This window comes from Heterodontus francisci, chromosome 45 (assembly GCF_036365525.1).
Source record: "Heterodontus francisci isolate sHetFra1 chromosome 45, sHetFra1.hap1, whole genome shotgun sequence".
In the NCBI taxonomy this organism is placed as follows: Eukaryota; Metazoa; Chordata; class Chondrichthyes; order Heterodontiformes; family Heterodontidae; genus Heterodontus; species Heterodontus francisci.
The window spans coordinates 8,305,965-8,322,370 of NC_090415.1; the positions used below are offsets into that span (position 1 = coordinate 8,305,965).

Genomic DNA, 16,406 nt, shown 5'->3' on the forward strand with positions numbered 1-16,406 from the left:
GAGAACGCAATTGTTAAGAGCTTCGGGGAATATAAATGCAAAGTCCCCTCTTTCGCCCAGGCATGCAGAACTTAATATATCTCCGCCCTCAATTTTTCTGGTGTTTTCTTACAGATTTGCTGCTCTAGCTCCTTCCCACTCTTGGGGATCTACGTGAACAACTGACAATGCAAAACCTTCCTTCATGTTCTTGAACATAATCAAATAGTTTCCATCTTTCAACACTTTCTATATGGCCCCTCTGTAGTGCTGTATTATAAGAACACAGTGATATATAAATCATCTTTTGATTTAACGATGGTGTTCTTACCTAAGTTGCACCTCACACCTGCATCTTCGGCGTGACCACAGTTGTGTATCCCCCATCCGCTGAAGCTGCAAGACCGCAGGGAAGACTCTGTCCCAGTGCACGCAACATCGTCCATCCAAATACGCCCGGTACCTGCTCCGAAGTGAGCGCTGCTGTGCACTGATGTGGCGGAACCGCAGTGCAACTCAGTGCAAACTACGTTGGCATCTGTTATACCCCAGCCATCGTCGCAAACTGTTCCCCATTCTCCGCTGTGATAAACCTCCACTCTTCCAGAGCAGCGATCGTTTGTGTTCACCAGTCTCACATGAATGGAAGCAATATCTGAGATAATATGGAGGAAAAGTTAATTCTGATCCATTTGATAATTGTACTTTCCAAAGCATGAGGACTTTTTACTTTCCTTCCATGCTGTTGGACATTTTAGATTACAAAGAACAAAGAACAGTACAGCACAGGAACAGACCATTCGGCCCTCCAAGACTGCGCCGATCTTGTTGCCTGCCTAAACGAAAACCTTCTGCACTTCTGGGGACCGTATCCCTCTATTCCCATCCTAATCATGTATTTGTCAAGCTGCCTCTTAAATGTCGCTATCGTACCTGCTTCCACCACCTCCCCCGGCAGCAAGTTCCAGGCACTCACCACCCTCTGTGCAAGGAACTTGCCTCGCACATCCCCTCTAAACTTTGCCCCTCTCACCTTAAACCTCTGCCCCCTTGTAACTGACTCTTCCACCCTGGGAAAAAGCTTCTGACTATCCACTCTGTCCATGCCGCTCATAACTTTGTAAACCTCTATCATGTCACCCCTCCACATCCGTCGCTCCAGTGTAAACAATCCGAGTTTATCCAATCTCTCCTCATAGCTAATCTCCTCTAGACCAGGCAACATCCTGGTAAACCCCTTCTGCACCCTCTCCAAAGCCTCCACGTCCTTCTGGTAGTGTGGCGACCAGAATTGCACACAATATTCTAAGTGTGGCCTAACTAAAGTTCAGTACAGCTGCAGGATGACGTGCCAATTTTTATACTCTATGCCCCGATCGATGAAGGCAAGCATGCTGTATGCCTTCTTGACTACCTTATCCACCTGCGTTGCCACTTTCAGTGACCTGTGGACCTGTACGCCCAGATCTCTCTGCCTGTCAATACTCCTAAGGGTTCTGCCACTTACTGGATACTTCCCACCTGCATTAGACCTTCCAAAATGCATTACCTCACATTTGAACGGATTGAACACCATCTGCCATTTCTCCACCCAAGTCTCAAACTGATCTATATCCTGCTGTATCCTCTGACAATCCTCATCACTATCCGCAACTCCACCAACCTTTGTGTCGTCCGCAAACTTACTATTCAGACCAGCTACATTTTCCTCCAAATCATTTATATATACTACAAACAGCAAAGGTCCCAGCACTGATCCCTGCAGAACACCACTAGTCACATCCCTCCATTCAGAAAAACACCTTTCCACTGCTACACTCTGTCTTCTGTGACCGAGCCAGTTCTGTATCCATCTTGCCAGCTCACCTCTGATCCCGTGTGATTTCACCTTTTGTACCAGACTGCCATGAGGGACCTTGTCAAAGGCTTTACTGAAGTCCATATAGATAACATCCACTGCCCTTCCTTCATCAATCATCTTTGTCACATCCTCAAAAAACTCAATTAAATTAGTGAGACACGACCTACCCTTCACAAAACCTTGCTACCTCTCGCTAATAAGTTCGTTTGTTTCCAAATGGGAGTAAATCCTGTCCCAAAGAATCCTCTCCAATAATTTCCCTACCACTGACGTAAGGCTCACCGGCCTATAATTTCCTGGATTATCCTTGCTCCCCTTCTTAAACAAAAGAACAACATTGGCTATTCTCCAGTCCTCTGGGACCTCACCTGTAGCCAATGAGGATGCAAAGATTTCTGTCAAGGCCCCAACAATTTTTTCCCTTGCCTCCCTCAGTATTCCATCAAGCCCTGGTGACTTATCTACCTTAATGCTTTGCAAGACACCCAACACCTCCTCCTTTTTGATAATGAGATGACTGAGACTATCTACACTCCCTTCCCTAGGCTCATCATCCACCAAGTCCTTCTCTTTGGTAAATACTGATGCAAAGTACTCATTTAGTACCTCACCCATTTCCCCTGGCTCCACACGTAGATTCCCTTCTCTGTCCTTGAGTGGGCCAACCCTTTCCCTAGTTACCCTCTTGCTCTTTATATACGTATAAAAAGCCTTGGGATTTTCCTTAATCCTGTTTGCTAATGACTTTTCATGACCCCTTTTAGCCCTCCTGACTCCTTGCTTACGTTCCTTCCTACTGTCTTTATATTCCTCAAGGGATTCGTCTGTTCCTAGCCTTCCAGCCCTTATGAATGCTTCCTTTTTCTTTTTGACTAGGCTCACAATATCTCGCGTTATCCAAGGTTCCCAAAACTTGCCAAAATCATCCTTCTTCCTCACAAAAACTTGCAGGTCCTGGATTCTAATCAACTGACGTTTGAAAGACTCCCACATGTCAGATGTTGATTTACCCTCAAACAGACGCCCCCAATCTAAAATCTTCAGTTCCTGCCCAATATTGTTATAATTAGCCTTCCCCCAATTTAGCACCTTCACCCAAGGACTACTCTTATCCTTATCCACAAGTACCTTAAAACTTATGGAATTATGGTCACTGCTCCCGAAATGCTCCCCTACTGAACCTTCGACCACCTGGCCGGGCTCATTCCCCAATACCAGGTCCAGTACGGTCCCATCCCTAGTTGGACTGTCTACATATTGTTTTAAGAAGCCCTCCTGGATGCTCCTCACAAATTCTGCCCCATCCAAGCCCCTCACACTAAGTGAGTCCCAGTCAATATAGGGGAAGTTAAAATCACTCACATCCACAAACCTGTTACCTTTACATCTTTCCAAAATCTGTCTACACATCTGCTCCTCTACCTCCTGCTGGTTGTTGGGAGGCCTGTAGAAAGCCCCCAACATAGTGACTGCACCCTTCCTATTCCTGAGCTCCACCCATATTGCCTCACTACACGACCCCTCCGAGGTGTCCTCCCGCAGTACAGCTGTGATATTCTCCTTAACAAGTAATGCAACACCCCCACCCTTTTTACATCCCCCTCTATCCCGCCTGAAGCTTCTAAATACTGGAACATTTAGCTGCCAATCCTGTCCTTCCCTCAACCAAGTCTCTGTAATAGCAACAACATCATAGTTCCAAGTATTAATCCAAGCTCTAAGTTCATCTGCCTTACCTGTTATACTTCTCGCATTGAAACAAATGCACTTCAGACCACCAGTGCCGCTGTGCTCAGCAACATCTCCTTGCCTGCTCTTCCTCTTAGTCTTACTGGCCTTATTTACTAGTTCCCCCTCATTTAGTTCACCTGCTGTCCTACTGCTCTGTTTCCCACCCCCCTGCCACACTAGTTTAAACCCTCCCGAGTGATGCTAGCAACCCTCTCAGCCAGGATATTTGTGCCCCTCCAGTTTAGATGCAACCCATCCTTCTTGTACAGGTCCCATCTGTCCCTGAAGAGATCCCAATGGTCCAGATATCCGAAACCCTCCGTTGTACACCAGCTGTTCAGCCACGTGTTTAGCTGCACTGTCCTCCTGTTTGTCGCCTCACTGGCACATGGCACAGGGAGTAATCCAGAAATTACAACCCTAGAGGTCCTGTCTTTTAACTTTCTACCGAACACCCTAAACTCCCCCTGCCGGACCTCATCACTCTTCCTGCCTTTGTCATTGGTACCGATGTGTACCACAACCTCTGGCTGTTCACCCTCCCCCTTCAGAATGCCCCCTGTTCGTTCAGAGACATCCTTGACCCTGGCACCAGGGAGGCAACATACCATCCTGGAGTCTCTTTCACGTCCACAGAAGCGCCTATCTGTGCCCCTGACTATGGAGGCCCCTGCAACTATTGCTCTTCTGCGCTTTGTCCCTCCCCGCAGAACAACAGTGCCATTCGTGGTGCCACTCCTCTGGCTGCTGCTGTTTTCCCCTGATCGGCCATCCTCCCCAACAGTATCCAAAACGGTATGCTTGTTAGAGAGGGGGGTAGCCACAGGGGATTCCTGCACTGACTGCCTGCCCCTTCTAGCGGTCACCCATCTGTCTGCCTGCACCTTGGGTGTAACCACTTCTCTGAAACTCCTGTCTATTACACTTTCTGCCACCTACATGCTCCTAAGTGCATCCAGTTGCCGCTCCAACCGATTAATGCGGTCTGTGAGGAGCTGCAACTGGGTACACTTCCTGCAGATGAAGTCGTGCAGAACGCTAGAAGCTTCACTGACCTCCCACATCTCGCAGGTGAAGCACTTCACCCCTCTAACTGTCATTTCTATCACTAATTAATAAATGAATTTAAAATAAATAAGTACTATTAAATCCTTACTAAATGGTTATAATTAACTATATGGTCCCCGGTGCAAGATTCCTTCTATAAATATTCAATGCTGAGTAAATAGAGTAATCTCCTCCCTCTGGTTTAGTTACTCTATTTATTAGTTAGTTAATTAGGGTTTTAATCAATTTTTATCAATATTTTATTTTCAAATTCAGCAAAACAAAATACCTACCAGCCAATCAGGTCACAGCTTTCCTGTGACGTCACTTTCAGGGTTTTTTTAAACCAGAGGTAAGTTTTTTTTATAACAGATCACCCTCCTCTGATAAAGAACAGAATATCATTCACGAGTAGTTTCTGCAGTCATTAACAACAGTGCACATAGTGTTTCCTTTTATCATAACGGTATGTTGGTAATCTAAGATTTATAATCATACCAACTTGGAACACAGAAGTCGGCCCCTCACACCTGTGCTCTTCTGCTTAGTCCAAAATCCCTGCTTTTTACCCTGTAAATTCCTTATCCTCAGCTACCTGTCCAGATCCCTTCTGAATTATTGAGGCAAGCAGCTCTCACCATCTTTGCAGGTCGAGCACTCCAGATCCTGACTGTTCTTTGTGTAAAATCAAACATCCTTATCTCCTCTTTGTATGTGTTCCCAATGAGCTTTTCATTTCACAAATATTCGTTAGTAAGATGTGGGCGTGGCTGGCAAGACCAATATTTATGGCCATTTGCTGATTGCCCTGGAGAAGGTTGTGGTGAGTCGCCTTTTCAAACCATGGCAGTCCATGTGGTGCTTTTTAGGTAGGCCGTTCGAGGATTTTCCACTAGCGACAATGAAGAAAAGCCAGTGCAGTTCCAAGTCAGGCTAACGTGTGGCTTGGAGGTGAACCTGTGTGTAGCGGTGTTCCAATTCACCTTGTTTTTCTCGGTGGTAGGGGGTACGGGTTTGGAAGGTGCTGTTGAATGAGCCTTGGTGAGTTGCTGCAGTGCATCTTGTACATGGTACACACTGCTGCCACTGTGCATCAGTGGCGGAGGGAGTGAACGTTTGAGGAGCTGAATAAAGTGCCAAGCATGATTCTGTGTTTCCCTGAATGGTATCGGGCTACTTGAGGGTATTTGGAAATGCATCCATCCAGACAAACGATGACTACTCCTTCACACTCCTAACTTGAGCCTTGTAGGTGGTGGGCAGGCTTTGAGGAGTCTCAAAGTGAGCAATTTGCCACAGGACATCGAGCCTCTGACTTGCACCTGCAGCCTCGGTATTAGAGTGGCGGGTCTAGTTAAGTGTCCAGTTCATAGAGACCCTCGCCCAACCTCACCTCCAGCCTGCTCAGCACCACCCCAACCAGGATGTCGATGATGTAATTCCAAGGGGAGCAAGTTCGAGTCTCTCATATTGGAGATGGCCATTGCCTGGCAGCTGCGTGACATGAATATTACTTATCAGCAGCAGCCCGGATGTTGTCCAGATCTTTTCACGTGTGGGCACGGATTGCTGCATCACCTTTGGGGCTGTAAGTGGAGCTCAACACTGTGCAATCATCAGTGAACATCATTGCTGCTGACCTTATGATGGAGGGACGGTTATTGCTAAATTATCTGAAGATGGTTGGGCCTAGGACACTCTCCTGAGGAATTCCTAAAACAATGCCCTTGGGCTGAGATGATTGGCCTCCACTAGTGACATTCACATCCCATGAGCCAACCAAGGAGTTGCTGAACTTTGCTTGTTAAATCGGAAGTTTGAGCATTCTTTGCCCATGTAAGCATTGGGGCTGTAACTGTGTCAGTTGTGGCTCAGTGGTGAGCACTCTCTCCATTCAGTTCAATAAGAGCAATAAGGCCCCGTTCCAGAGACATGAGCACAGTACTGAGGAAATGTTGCACAGGCAGAGGTGCTGTCATTCAGATTAGTCACTGGACCCAGGCCGCAACTGCTGTCTCAGGTGAATGCCAAATACCCCATAGTACTATTGATATTCACTCAATGTTAACTTCTCATTTGAAGAAGTCAGATTATCCAGTCATAATTATGTTCCTGTTTGTAGAATTTTGTTTGGTGATAATTGGCTGCCACCTTTCCTGCAAAGCAACAAACTTACTTTGTTGTAAAGTGCATGAGCATGCGCTGAAATCGAGCAAGACGTTGTATCAATACACTTCTTTTTATAATAAAATATTTTGGGCTATGCTGTGAATATCCCTCGATCTGGTAAAGGATTTGGGAGGTGTGAGTGATGCAGATTGCCTGGTCGTAATCATATTGCTGTTTTCAAATGCTAAACCACAAGTGATCCAAGTTTCTTTTTCACCAGATCCACTCATTCATGGATTTACGAAAGGGAAATCATGTTTAACAAACCTGTTGAAGTTTCTTTCAGATTATAACTGGGAGAATAGATAAAGGGGAACTGGTCGAGGTGATATATTTAGATTTTCAGAAAGCTTTTGATAAAGTCCCACACAAGCGTATAGTAAATAAAATTACTGCAAATGGGATTGAGGAGGGGGGAATATACTGGCATGGATTTAGAACTGGTTAATGGAAAGAAAACAGAGAGTAGGGATAAACGGGTCATTTTTAGGTTGGCAGGCTGTGACTAGTGGGATACCACAAGGATCAGTGCTTGGGCCCCAGCTATACACTATTTATATCATTAATTTAGATGTGGGGATTAAATGCAATATTTCCAAGTTTGCAGATGACAGAAAAGTGTGAGTTGTGAGGAGGGTACAAAGAGGGGAATTTGGAGAGGCTAACCGAGTGGGCAAAAAATTGGCAGATGGAATACGATGTGGAAAAATGTGAGGTTATCCACTTTGGTAGGAAAAACAGAAATACAGATTATTTCTGAAATGGTGAGAGGCTGGGACGCGTTGAACTTCAAAGGGGCTTGGGTGTCTTTGTTCATGTGTCACTTAAAGCTAACATGAAGGTACATCAAGCAATTAAGAAGGAAAATGGCACTTTGGCCTTTATTACAAGGAGGATTTGAGTAGAGGAGTTAAGATGTCTTACTACAATTACATAGAGGCTTGGTGATAGCACACCTGGAGCATTGCGCGCAGTTTTGGGCTCCTTACCTAAGATTACATGCCATAGAGGGAGTGCAACGAAGGTTCACAAAACAAGTTCTTGGGATGGACGGATTGTCCCATAGCAAAGATTATTCTCTAGAGTTTAGAAGAATGAGAAGTGTTCTCATTCAAAAATACATAATTCTTACAGGGCGTGCCAGGGTCGCTGCAGGAAGGATGTTTCCCCTGGCAGCGGGGATGGGAGGGGTCTCAAACCAGGGGACACAGTCTCAGATTAAGAAGCAGGCCATTTGGGACTGAGAAGAGAAGGAATTTCTTCGCTAAGAGGGTGGTGAATCTTTAGAATTCTCTCCCCAAGATGGCAGTGAGGCTTAGTCATCGAGTATGTTCAAGATTGAGATCAATAGATTTCTCCATATTAATAACATCAAGGGATATGGCGATAATGGAGGAACTTGTCAAATGGCGGAGAGAACTCGAGGGCTGAATGGCCTACTGCGGCTCCTATTTCTTATGTTTTCATGTTCACTCAACAGCAAGACCAATAAGAGGTTTTTTTTTTGTTGCATTTTTCCTGCCATCTTTTTTTCTACCAGTCGAATTTTATTTCCCACTAGCATCACTGGTGAAAGTGCACAGGCACGATTTCCGTCCTGAATAGCAAACCGCTGCTGATAATGGTTCCTACTTATACATCGAGAAGGAAGTTTCCTCGGCAACGCCATGTGATTTCTGCTTAGGCCATTAATTCCAATTGTAGTGTCTTGTGACCCCAATGCTACACCGTATCTGCTTATGCTGGTTCGAACTTCGAGAGCTTCCAGTTGGATTCCATCTTTTATCAGCAACCCGGGCATTACAACTGGCCAGAAACTGATCACAGCAGTCACATCAATCCAGTGGCTACAAGAGCAGGTCTAGAGGCTGGGAATTCTGCGTGCAGTAACTCACCTCCTGACTCCCCAAAGCCTGTCCACCATCTGCAAGGCACAAGTCAGGAGTGTTATGGAATACTCTCCACTTTCCTGGATGGGTGCAGCTCCAACAATACTGGAAAAGTTCGACACCATCCAGGACAAAGCAACCCATTGATTGGCCACTCATCCACCACCTTCAACATTCACTGCCTTCACCATCAATGCGCAGTGGCAGCAGTGTGTACCATCTGCAAGAGGCACTGCAGCAACGCACCAAGGCTCCTTCGACAGCACCGCCCAAACCCGTGACTTCTATCACCTAGAAGGTCAAGGGCAGCAGATGCATGGGAACATCACGACCTGCAAGTTCCCGTCCAAGCCACACACCATCCTGACTTGGCACTACATCACCTTTCCTTCGCTGTCGCTGGGTCAAAATCCTAAATCTCCCTTCCTAAGAGCACTGTGGGTGTACCCACCTCACATAGACTGCAGCTGTTCAAGAAGGTGGCTCACCACCATCTTCTCAAAGGCAATTAGGGATGGGCAATAAATGCTGGCCCACATCCCGTGAATAATCTGCAAAAGTTTATTGAGGGCAAATTGTGTTAATTAATTGCCAAGTGCTTTCATTTCAGTTTACCTTTATTAATAATACATACCAGTTATAAGTTAGTGCACTCTTCATTTGGGGAATTGTGTTCTTACCTGCTTGACAGGTTACACCTGCATCTTCATTGTGATTGCAGTTGTTACTGCCCCAACCACTGAAGGGGCAGGAGGAGAGCGAAGACTCGCTTCCACGGCATGCAACATCATCCATCCAAATTGTCCCCGTCCCTTGTCCAAAGTGAGCTGCCGTGTGTACGGAAGTGGGAGGCCCACAGGCTAGCTCGCGGCATACAACCTGGGCATCTGCCATATCCCAGCTATCGTCACACACTGTCCCCCATCTTTCACTGCGGTAAACCTCAACTCTTCCCGAACACGCATTGGGCCCGTTCATCAGTCTCAGACTCTGTCCTGAAATAACATGGAGCACACGTTACTTCCATGACATTGCTTTGAGAATAGAAGACCCTTCCGTTTTCTCTGTTACTAATCGTCATGGCGGTGCACTGAAGGACTGAGATGAGGAGAAATGACTACACTCAAACGGTTGTGAATCTTTAGAATGCTCTACCCCAGTGGATGCTCCATCATTGAATACATTTAAGGCTGGGCTAAATATATTTTTGGTCTCCGAGGGAATCAAGGGATATGGGGAGCGGGCAGGAAAGTGGAATTGAAGCCCGGGATCAGCCATGATCGTATGGAATGGCAGAGCAGGCTCGATGGACCAGATGGTCTACTTCTACTCCTATTTCTTGTGTTCCTGACCTGATCTAGAGTCGGCAGGGTGGGGGGGGGGGGGGGGGGTGGGGGGTGAGGGAGGGGCTGGTGGTGGGGGAAGGGGTTTGTGGTTGCATGTAGTTTTAGTCACAAAGACCGGAAGTCCATGTTTCCCCACATCTTGTAGCAGGTGGATTCTATCCAAGGGAAGAAGGTAACTTTGGTGCGAGAATGGAACTCCCATTCCTGCTGGCTCACAGGGTAGCACTTGCCATTTCGCCAAAGCTGTGCTGAGCTGTTCGGTATCACTAGGCCCGGGAATCCTGGGCAGCCAGCGTTAAACAGAAGCGGTTGGAATGTGGAACCGGGAGTAGGTGAGGTGACTAGCATAGATATGTTCAAGGAATCTGGACAAGCACATGGGGGAGAATGGAATAGAAGGATGTGCTGAAAGATTAAGATGAAGTGGGCTAGAAGGATGCTGGTGTTATTATTCAAGGTAGTGAAGGTTGCCAGAAGAGCAAAATTGGAGCATAAGAGCAGAAATGGGCCGTTTAGACCCTCGAACCTTTTCTGATACCCATTGAGATCAGAGCTGGTCTGTGACGTGGCTCCATACACAAGTCTTTATCCCACACCCTTAATAGAGTTACATCACAAGAATCTATCAATCCGAGATTTAAAATTTATTATTGCATCTCGCATCAATTGCCATTTTCAGATGAGAGTTTCAAACTCTTTGTTTCTTGAACTGTTTTCTGGGTTCACTCCTGCAAGGTTCAGTATTTTATTTTCGACTATTTAGTTTAGTTTAGAGATCCAGCACTGAAACAAGCCCTTAAGCCCACCGAATCTGTGCCGACCATCAACCACCCATTTATACTAATCCTACACTAATTCCATATTCCTACTAAACATCCCCACCTGTCCCGATATTTCCCTACCACCTACCTATACTAGGGACAATTTATAATGGCCAATTTACCTATCACCCTGCAAGTCTTTTGGCATGTGGGAGGAAACTGGAGCACCCGGAGGAAACCCACGCAGACACAGGGAGAACTTGCAAACGCCACACAGGCAGTACCCAGAATTGAACCCGGGTCGCTGGAGATGTGAGGCTGCGGTGCTAACCACTGCGCCACTGTGCCGCCCCTTGTCCTGGAGGACTAAAATCCCACCCAACAGAAAGAGTTTCACTCTATCCAGCCTACCTACTCCACTTCATAGGTTGAAACATGTTTGGGTGTGAGATGCTGGGAAATGTTGCTGAACGGAAGGGCCTGGATGTCCTTGTGCACGGGGCCAGGGAGGGGTAGCATGCAGGTGTAGCGAGTGGTTGAAAGGGCAAATGTAAGGTTGGCCTTTGTTGCAGTTGGATTGCAGTATCGGAGTGAAAAGGTCCACTTTAAAATTTGGTAGCACATTTCTTTCTAAACAATATATGGACTCAGAGATCACAGGCCTTTACAAAGGCAGAAAGGGGAGTGATGACTGCATATGTTCAGTGAAGAAAACACTGGAGTGTTGTTACAGGGTAACACAGTGGCGCAGTGGTTAGCACCGCAGCCTCACAGCTCCAGGGACCTGGGTTCGATTCTGGGTACTGCCTGTGCGGAGTTTGCAAGTTCTCCCTGTGTCTGCGTGGGTTTTCTCCGGGTGCTCCAGTTTCCTCCCACAAGCCAAAAGACTTGCAGGTTGGTAGGTAAATTGGCCATTATAAATTGTCACTAGTCTCGGTAGGTGGTTGGGATATATAGGGATAGGTGGGGATGTGGTAGGAATATGGGATTAGTATAAATGGGTGGTTAATGGTCGGCACAGACTCGGTGGGCTGAAGGGCCTGTTTCAGTGCTTTATCTCTGAACTAAACTAAACTAAAAGGCAGTTCATTGCTTGGTGAGTGTTACCCTTGCCTTTTGTTGTCCGCAAGGTCAGGGCAGGAAATTTAGAGAGTGGTCGATTTTTTTTTTTATTTGGTCAATTTTAAGTAGGATTAAATCAAATACGTAGGTTTTTTTTCTGGTAATTTTAGATAGCAGTCCAATAAACAGAGGCATGGCATGGAATTTCAATTCCCTTGGGGGCGCATCCTTTGACTTGTGTTTTTGTGTTCTGGACAAGCACATGCGCAGGAAGTGTCATCAGCTGGAGTTCCGGTTTTTTGAAACTTCATCAGCAGCTGGCTTTACAGCTGAGCATCCGCGAGGCTGAGCACTATGGGGGAGGGGTAGCACATTTCTGGAGGTGGTCACCTGATAGTTTAAGAATGTGCAGGCAGGTAGGGAAAGGGTGACAGCCGAACAGTTATAGAGGACCAGGCACGTCGTGCAGGAGTCCCCTGGGTGCTTCTCGCTCTCTAACCAGTATTCAGTTCTGAATACAGGTGAGGGCGATAGATCCTGTGGGAAATGCAGCAAGAGTCACGTGGCTCAACTGTGCCAGTGGGGAGGAGGAGGATCGGGTGATAGAAGGTTAGGGGAATAGGCAGGCATTTCTGCTGCCACAGACTGGGCTCCTGGGTGGTATGCTGCCTCCCTGACACTAGGGACAATGATGGCACTAAGCAGCTAAGGAACATTCTGAGAGCAGAGCGTGAACAGCCAAAGGTCCCAGCCCAAAGCGGTAGCAATTGCATAGGTAGAAAGATGGATGAAGTCCTGCAGGAATATTTCAGGGTGTCTAATTGACTATCGCTATGTCACAGCGAACACAATTTGGAACGAGGTTTTTCGTAATATAATGTTACTGATAGCAATACTGACCTTGGGAATAAATCTTCTGCTCTACGCCCACAAGCACTGAAACAGGAGACAAAACAACATTAGCTCTTTGCCGAGCTTCCTGCTGAAAAAGAGGCATTAGTCTCGTCTTGCAATAACATCGAATTGCATTTATATGGCGCCTTTAATGGAGTAAAACTTCCAAAGACGCTTCCCAGCCGTGATTATCAACCAAATGACAAAGTGCAGAGGTTCAGGGAGGCAGTTCCAGAGATTAGGAACTTAGATGGTCCGGCAGCCGATGGTGGACGCATGAAAATCATGGATGCAGTGGCATAATGGTATTGTCACTGGACCAGTAACCCAGAAGACCCAGGTTATTGCTCTGGGGACATGGGTTCAAATCCCACCACAGCAGAAGGTGGAATTTGAATTCAGTTAATAAAAGTCTGGAATTAAAAAGCTAGTCTAATGATGGCCATGAAACCATTGTCGATTGTTGTAAAAACCCATCTGGTTCACTAATGCCCTTTAGGGAAGGAAATCTGCTGTCCTTACCTGGTCTGGCCTACACGTGAGTCCAGACCCACAGCAATATGGTTGACTCTTGGCCTACCAAGCCATTCAGTTAGGGCAATTAGGGATGGGCAGGCTTGGCCAGTGATGCTCACATCCCAGGAATGAATATTAAAAAAAACCCTCCAGAATTGGAGGAGTGAAGAGATAGGGAAAGGTGAAGCCATGAGAGATTAAATAAAAACAGGCATTAGAATTTTAAGGTCAAGGTTTGCTGGTCAGTGATCAGTGATCACAGGGATGATAGCAACCTTATACAACTATCAACCTCCAAGATGTTTAAATCGCTAAATCAGAAGAATGACAACTGCTTATCAATCAGATAAAAGAGAAATAAGAAAATGTTAATTATTTACATGTTCAGTTGTTCGTTTTTATATTATGTCTTTAAACATGTACTGTCAAAGATATGTTCTCTATCAACTTGACATTGTGGGGGCGTGGGTAGTGCCATAGGCTAAAACAAGTCAGAGGGAGACCATTCGGCCCACCGTGCCTGTGCTAGCTCTTTGGTGAAGCTAATCAATTAATCCCACTCTTTGCCACGCTCTTACCCTATGGCCCAGCATTTTCCCACCTGAGGTATTTATCCAATTCCCTCCCAAATGTTACTATTGAATCAACATCCAACATCCTGTCAATCAGTGCAATCCATAGTCTCAACAAATCGTTATGTGGAAACTACGTTGCCTCATGTCTACTCGGGTTATTTTAACAATCAAGTTACATCTTTGCCCTATAGTCGCAGAAACAGTTTTGCCACTGGAAACAGATTCGCCTTATTCACACTTTCAAAACCATCCGTGGTTTTGAACATCTCTATAAAATCTCCCGTTAATCTTCCCTGCTCTAAAGATAGCAATCCCATATTTTCTGGCCATCTACATAAATGAAGTCCGTCATGCCTGGCACCGTTCTAGTAAACCTCATTTTCACCATCTCCAAGGCCTTAACATCCTACCAAAAGGGTGGTGTCAAGAATTGAACACAGCACTCCAGCTAATGCCTATCCTAATGCCTAATGCTTATTAATGTTTAGCATGGCTTTCAGGTGCTGGGATCTGCATAGGGACCAACGGCATAGATAGGACTGGGAATGGAGCTCTCCTTGATAGGTTAGGGTTCAAATTAAAAAGAAGAACCTCAAAAATAATAGTCTCTGGACGGTTACCTGATCCACGCACCAATTAGCATAGGGGTAAACAGACTGGAGGTAAATGCGTGGCAGATTGAGTGTTATGGGATCCAGGGGTTTCACTTCATAAGCCACTGGTACCAGCACTGGAGAAAGTGGAACCTGTTTTTTGGGATGTGGTGCACTTAAACCAGTGACTTGGCAAATTGAACAACCAGGGCAGTAGACAGGGGTTAAAACTGATAAGAGGAGGTGAGACCTTTCAGTAAAGGGTTGATTCTGAAGCAGAAAGGCAACTGTAAGGGTTAGAGCAGAGCAGCGTTTTGGGTAAACTTAAGCAGAGTTGGTCAGGAAGTGATGGCGAGAAGCCACAAGTGACCCAGGCAGCATCAGAGAAAAAATTGGAATGAAGTCGAACCGATATCTGAAGCATTTGCAACAAACTCGATCAGTTAACTGCACAGGCAGAAATTAAAAGGCTTGATCTAACAGCAATTACAGAAACGTGGCTGAGCAAAGGTGGGAACTAAATATTCCAAGCGGCTTCACATTGAGAAGAGAGAGGCAAAAATGGAACAGGTGTAGGCCCTGATAATAAATGATGGCATAAAGATAGTAGAGAGAAGGTGCTTTGGCTCGGAAAATCAAGAATCCAATTCGAGGGAGCTAAGAAACAGCAAGTGGACGAGAGGTGGGGACCTTTATCGGCCCCATAACAGTAGTTGTAGTGCAGATAAGAGCATAAATCAGGAGATGAGAGGCGCATGTAATAAAGGGTAATGCAGTAATCTCCACGAATGCAGAACAAACGAAATTTTCAGTGATCATATGGAGGACGAGTTCAAGGGATGTATGGAAGATATTTTTTGTGATCGGTATGTCAAGGAACCAGCTCAGGTACAAGTTATTGCGGGTCTAGTATTGTGCTATAGAAAGTAATAAACGTGTAGTTAAAAAAAAAGCTCTGTGGAAGAGTGATCATAATATGATAGAATTGTATTCTGAATTTGGAAGTGATTTAATTTAGTCTGACACTAGGCACTCAAATCTAAACAAAGCATTCTATATAGGTGTGAAGGCGAGTTGGCTATGGTCGATTGGGAAGCTCCCTTAAAAGATATGATAACAGTCAGACATTGGATAGCATTTGAAGAATTAATGTGTGACCGTGCAACAAATATGCATTCTGTTAAGGCACAACAAAACCGAGAGAGGAAATTATTCAACCGTGGCTAACAAGAGGAGCTAAAGATAGATGAAAGAAAGAGGCGCAACATTTGCCAAAAAAAAAACTGTAGTAACCCAAGGATTGAAAGGTAGCAACTATAACCCCACTATTTCAGGAAGGTGGATGAGAGAAAACCGGGAGATACAGGCTTTGCCTCACATCAGTAGTTGGGAAAATGCTGGAATCTATCATTAGGGGCGAGGTAACAGGTATTTGGAAAATTATCATCTGATTTAGCAGAGCCAATACGGATACATGAAAGGGAATTCATAAATGCACTTGATGGAGACACTGTCAATACTGTCATAGCCAATCTAATCAATTTTCAGCAAATTGTAATCCTTCCATAATATTTCCAGCAGAGGCCCTCCATGATTTATTTATACTATTTAAGGAATAATTTAACAAAGACATGAATCACTCACCTGCCAGGAGTAACAGGGATGAGGGAGTCATTTTCGCCTGACCATAGATGTGCAAGTTTGCAAAAATGATAACCCAGCTTGACCGTCAGCTGCTTATGACGAGCAGCACTGTAGAAAGGGGAACTGCCTGATCATGAGTAAGCGAAGTTTCAATTCACAAAAAGAAGAAGTCTTGTGAAAATCTGAAGTATTTGCAGTTTGTTAAGATTTTCCGGGAATTTGAGATTTACTGCTAATAATAACTTGCAGCTACAAACTTAGCCTTTATCATTATGTGTTGCAGTGGTTAGCACCACAACCTCACTGCTCCAGTGACCTGGGTTCAGTTCTGGGTACTGC

General features: G+C 45.5%; 1 protein-coding gene across 3 annotated transcripts in view; it reads right to left on the reverse strand.

Annotated features, from left to right (window-relative positions):
- Positions 1-16,161, reverse strand: part of LOC137356218 (uncharacterized) — a 64,499-nt gene extending 48,338 nt beyond the window's left edge. For 2 of the 3 annotated variants that reach the window (XM_068022072.1, XM_068022071.1), the window contains exons 1-4: positions 16,068-16,161; positions 12,746-12,781; positions 9,357-9,671; positions 311-634 (exon numbers count right to left, since the gene is read on the reverse strand). In XM_068022072.1, the coding sequence (XP_067878173.1) occupies positions 311-634; positions 9,357-9,671; positions 12,746-12,781; positions 16,068-16,098 (706 nt within the window). In that variant the 5' untranslated portion in view covers positions 16,099-16,161. The remainder of the gene's footprint in view (positions 1-310; positions 635-9,356; positions 9,672-12,745; positions 12,782-16,067) is intronic. The other variant, XM_068022073.1, reaches the window with a different exon arrangement.
- Between the last annotated feature and the right edge of the window lie 245 nt (positions 16,162-16,406).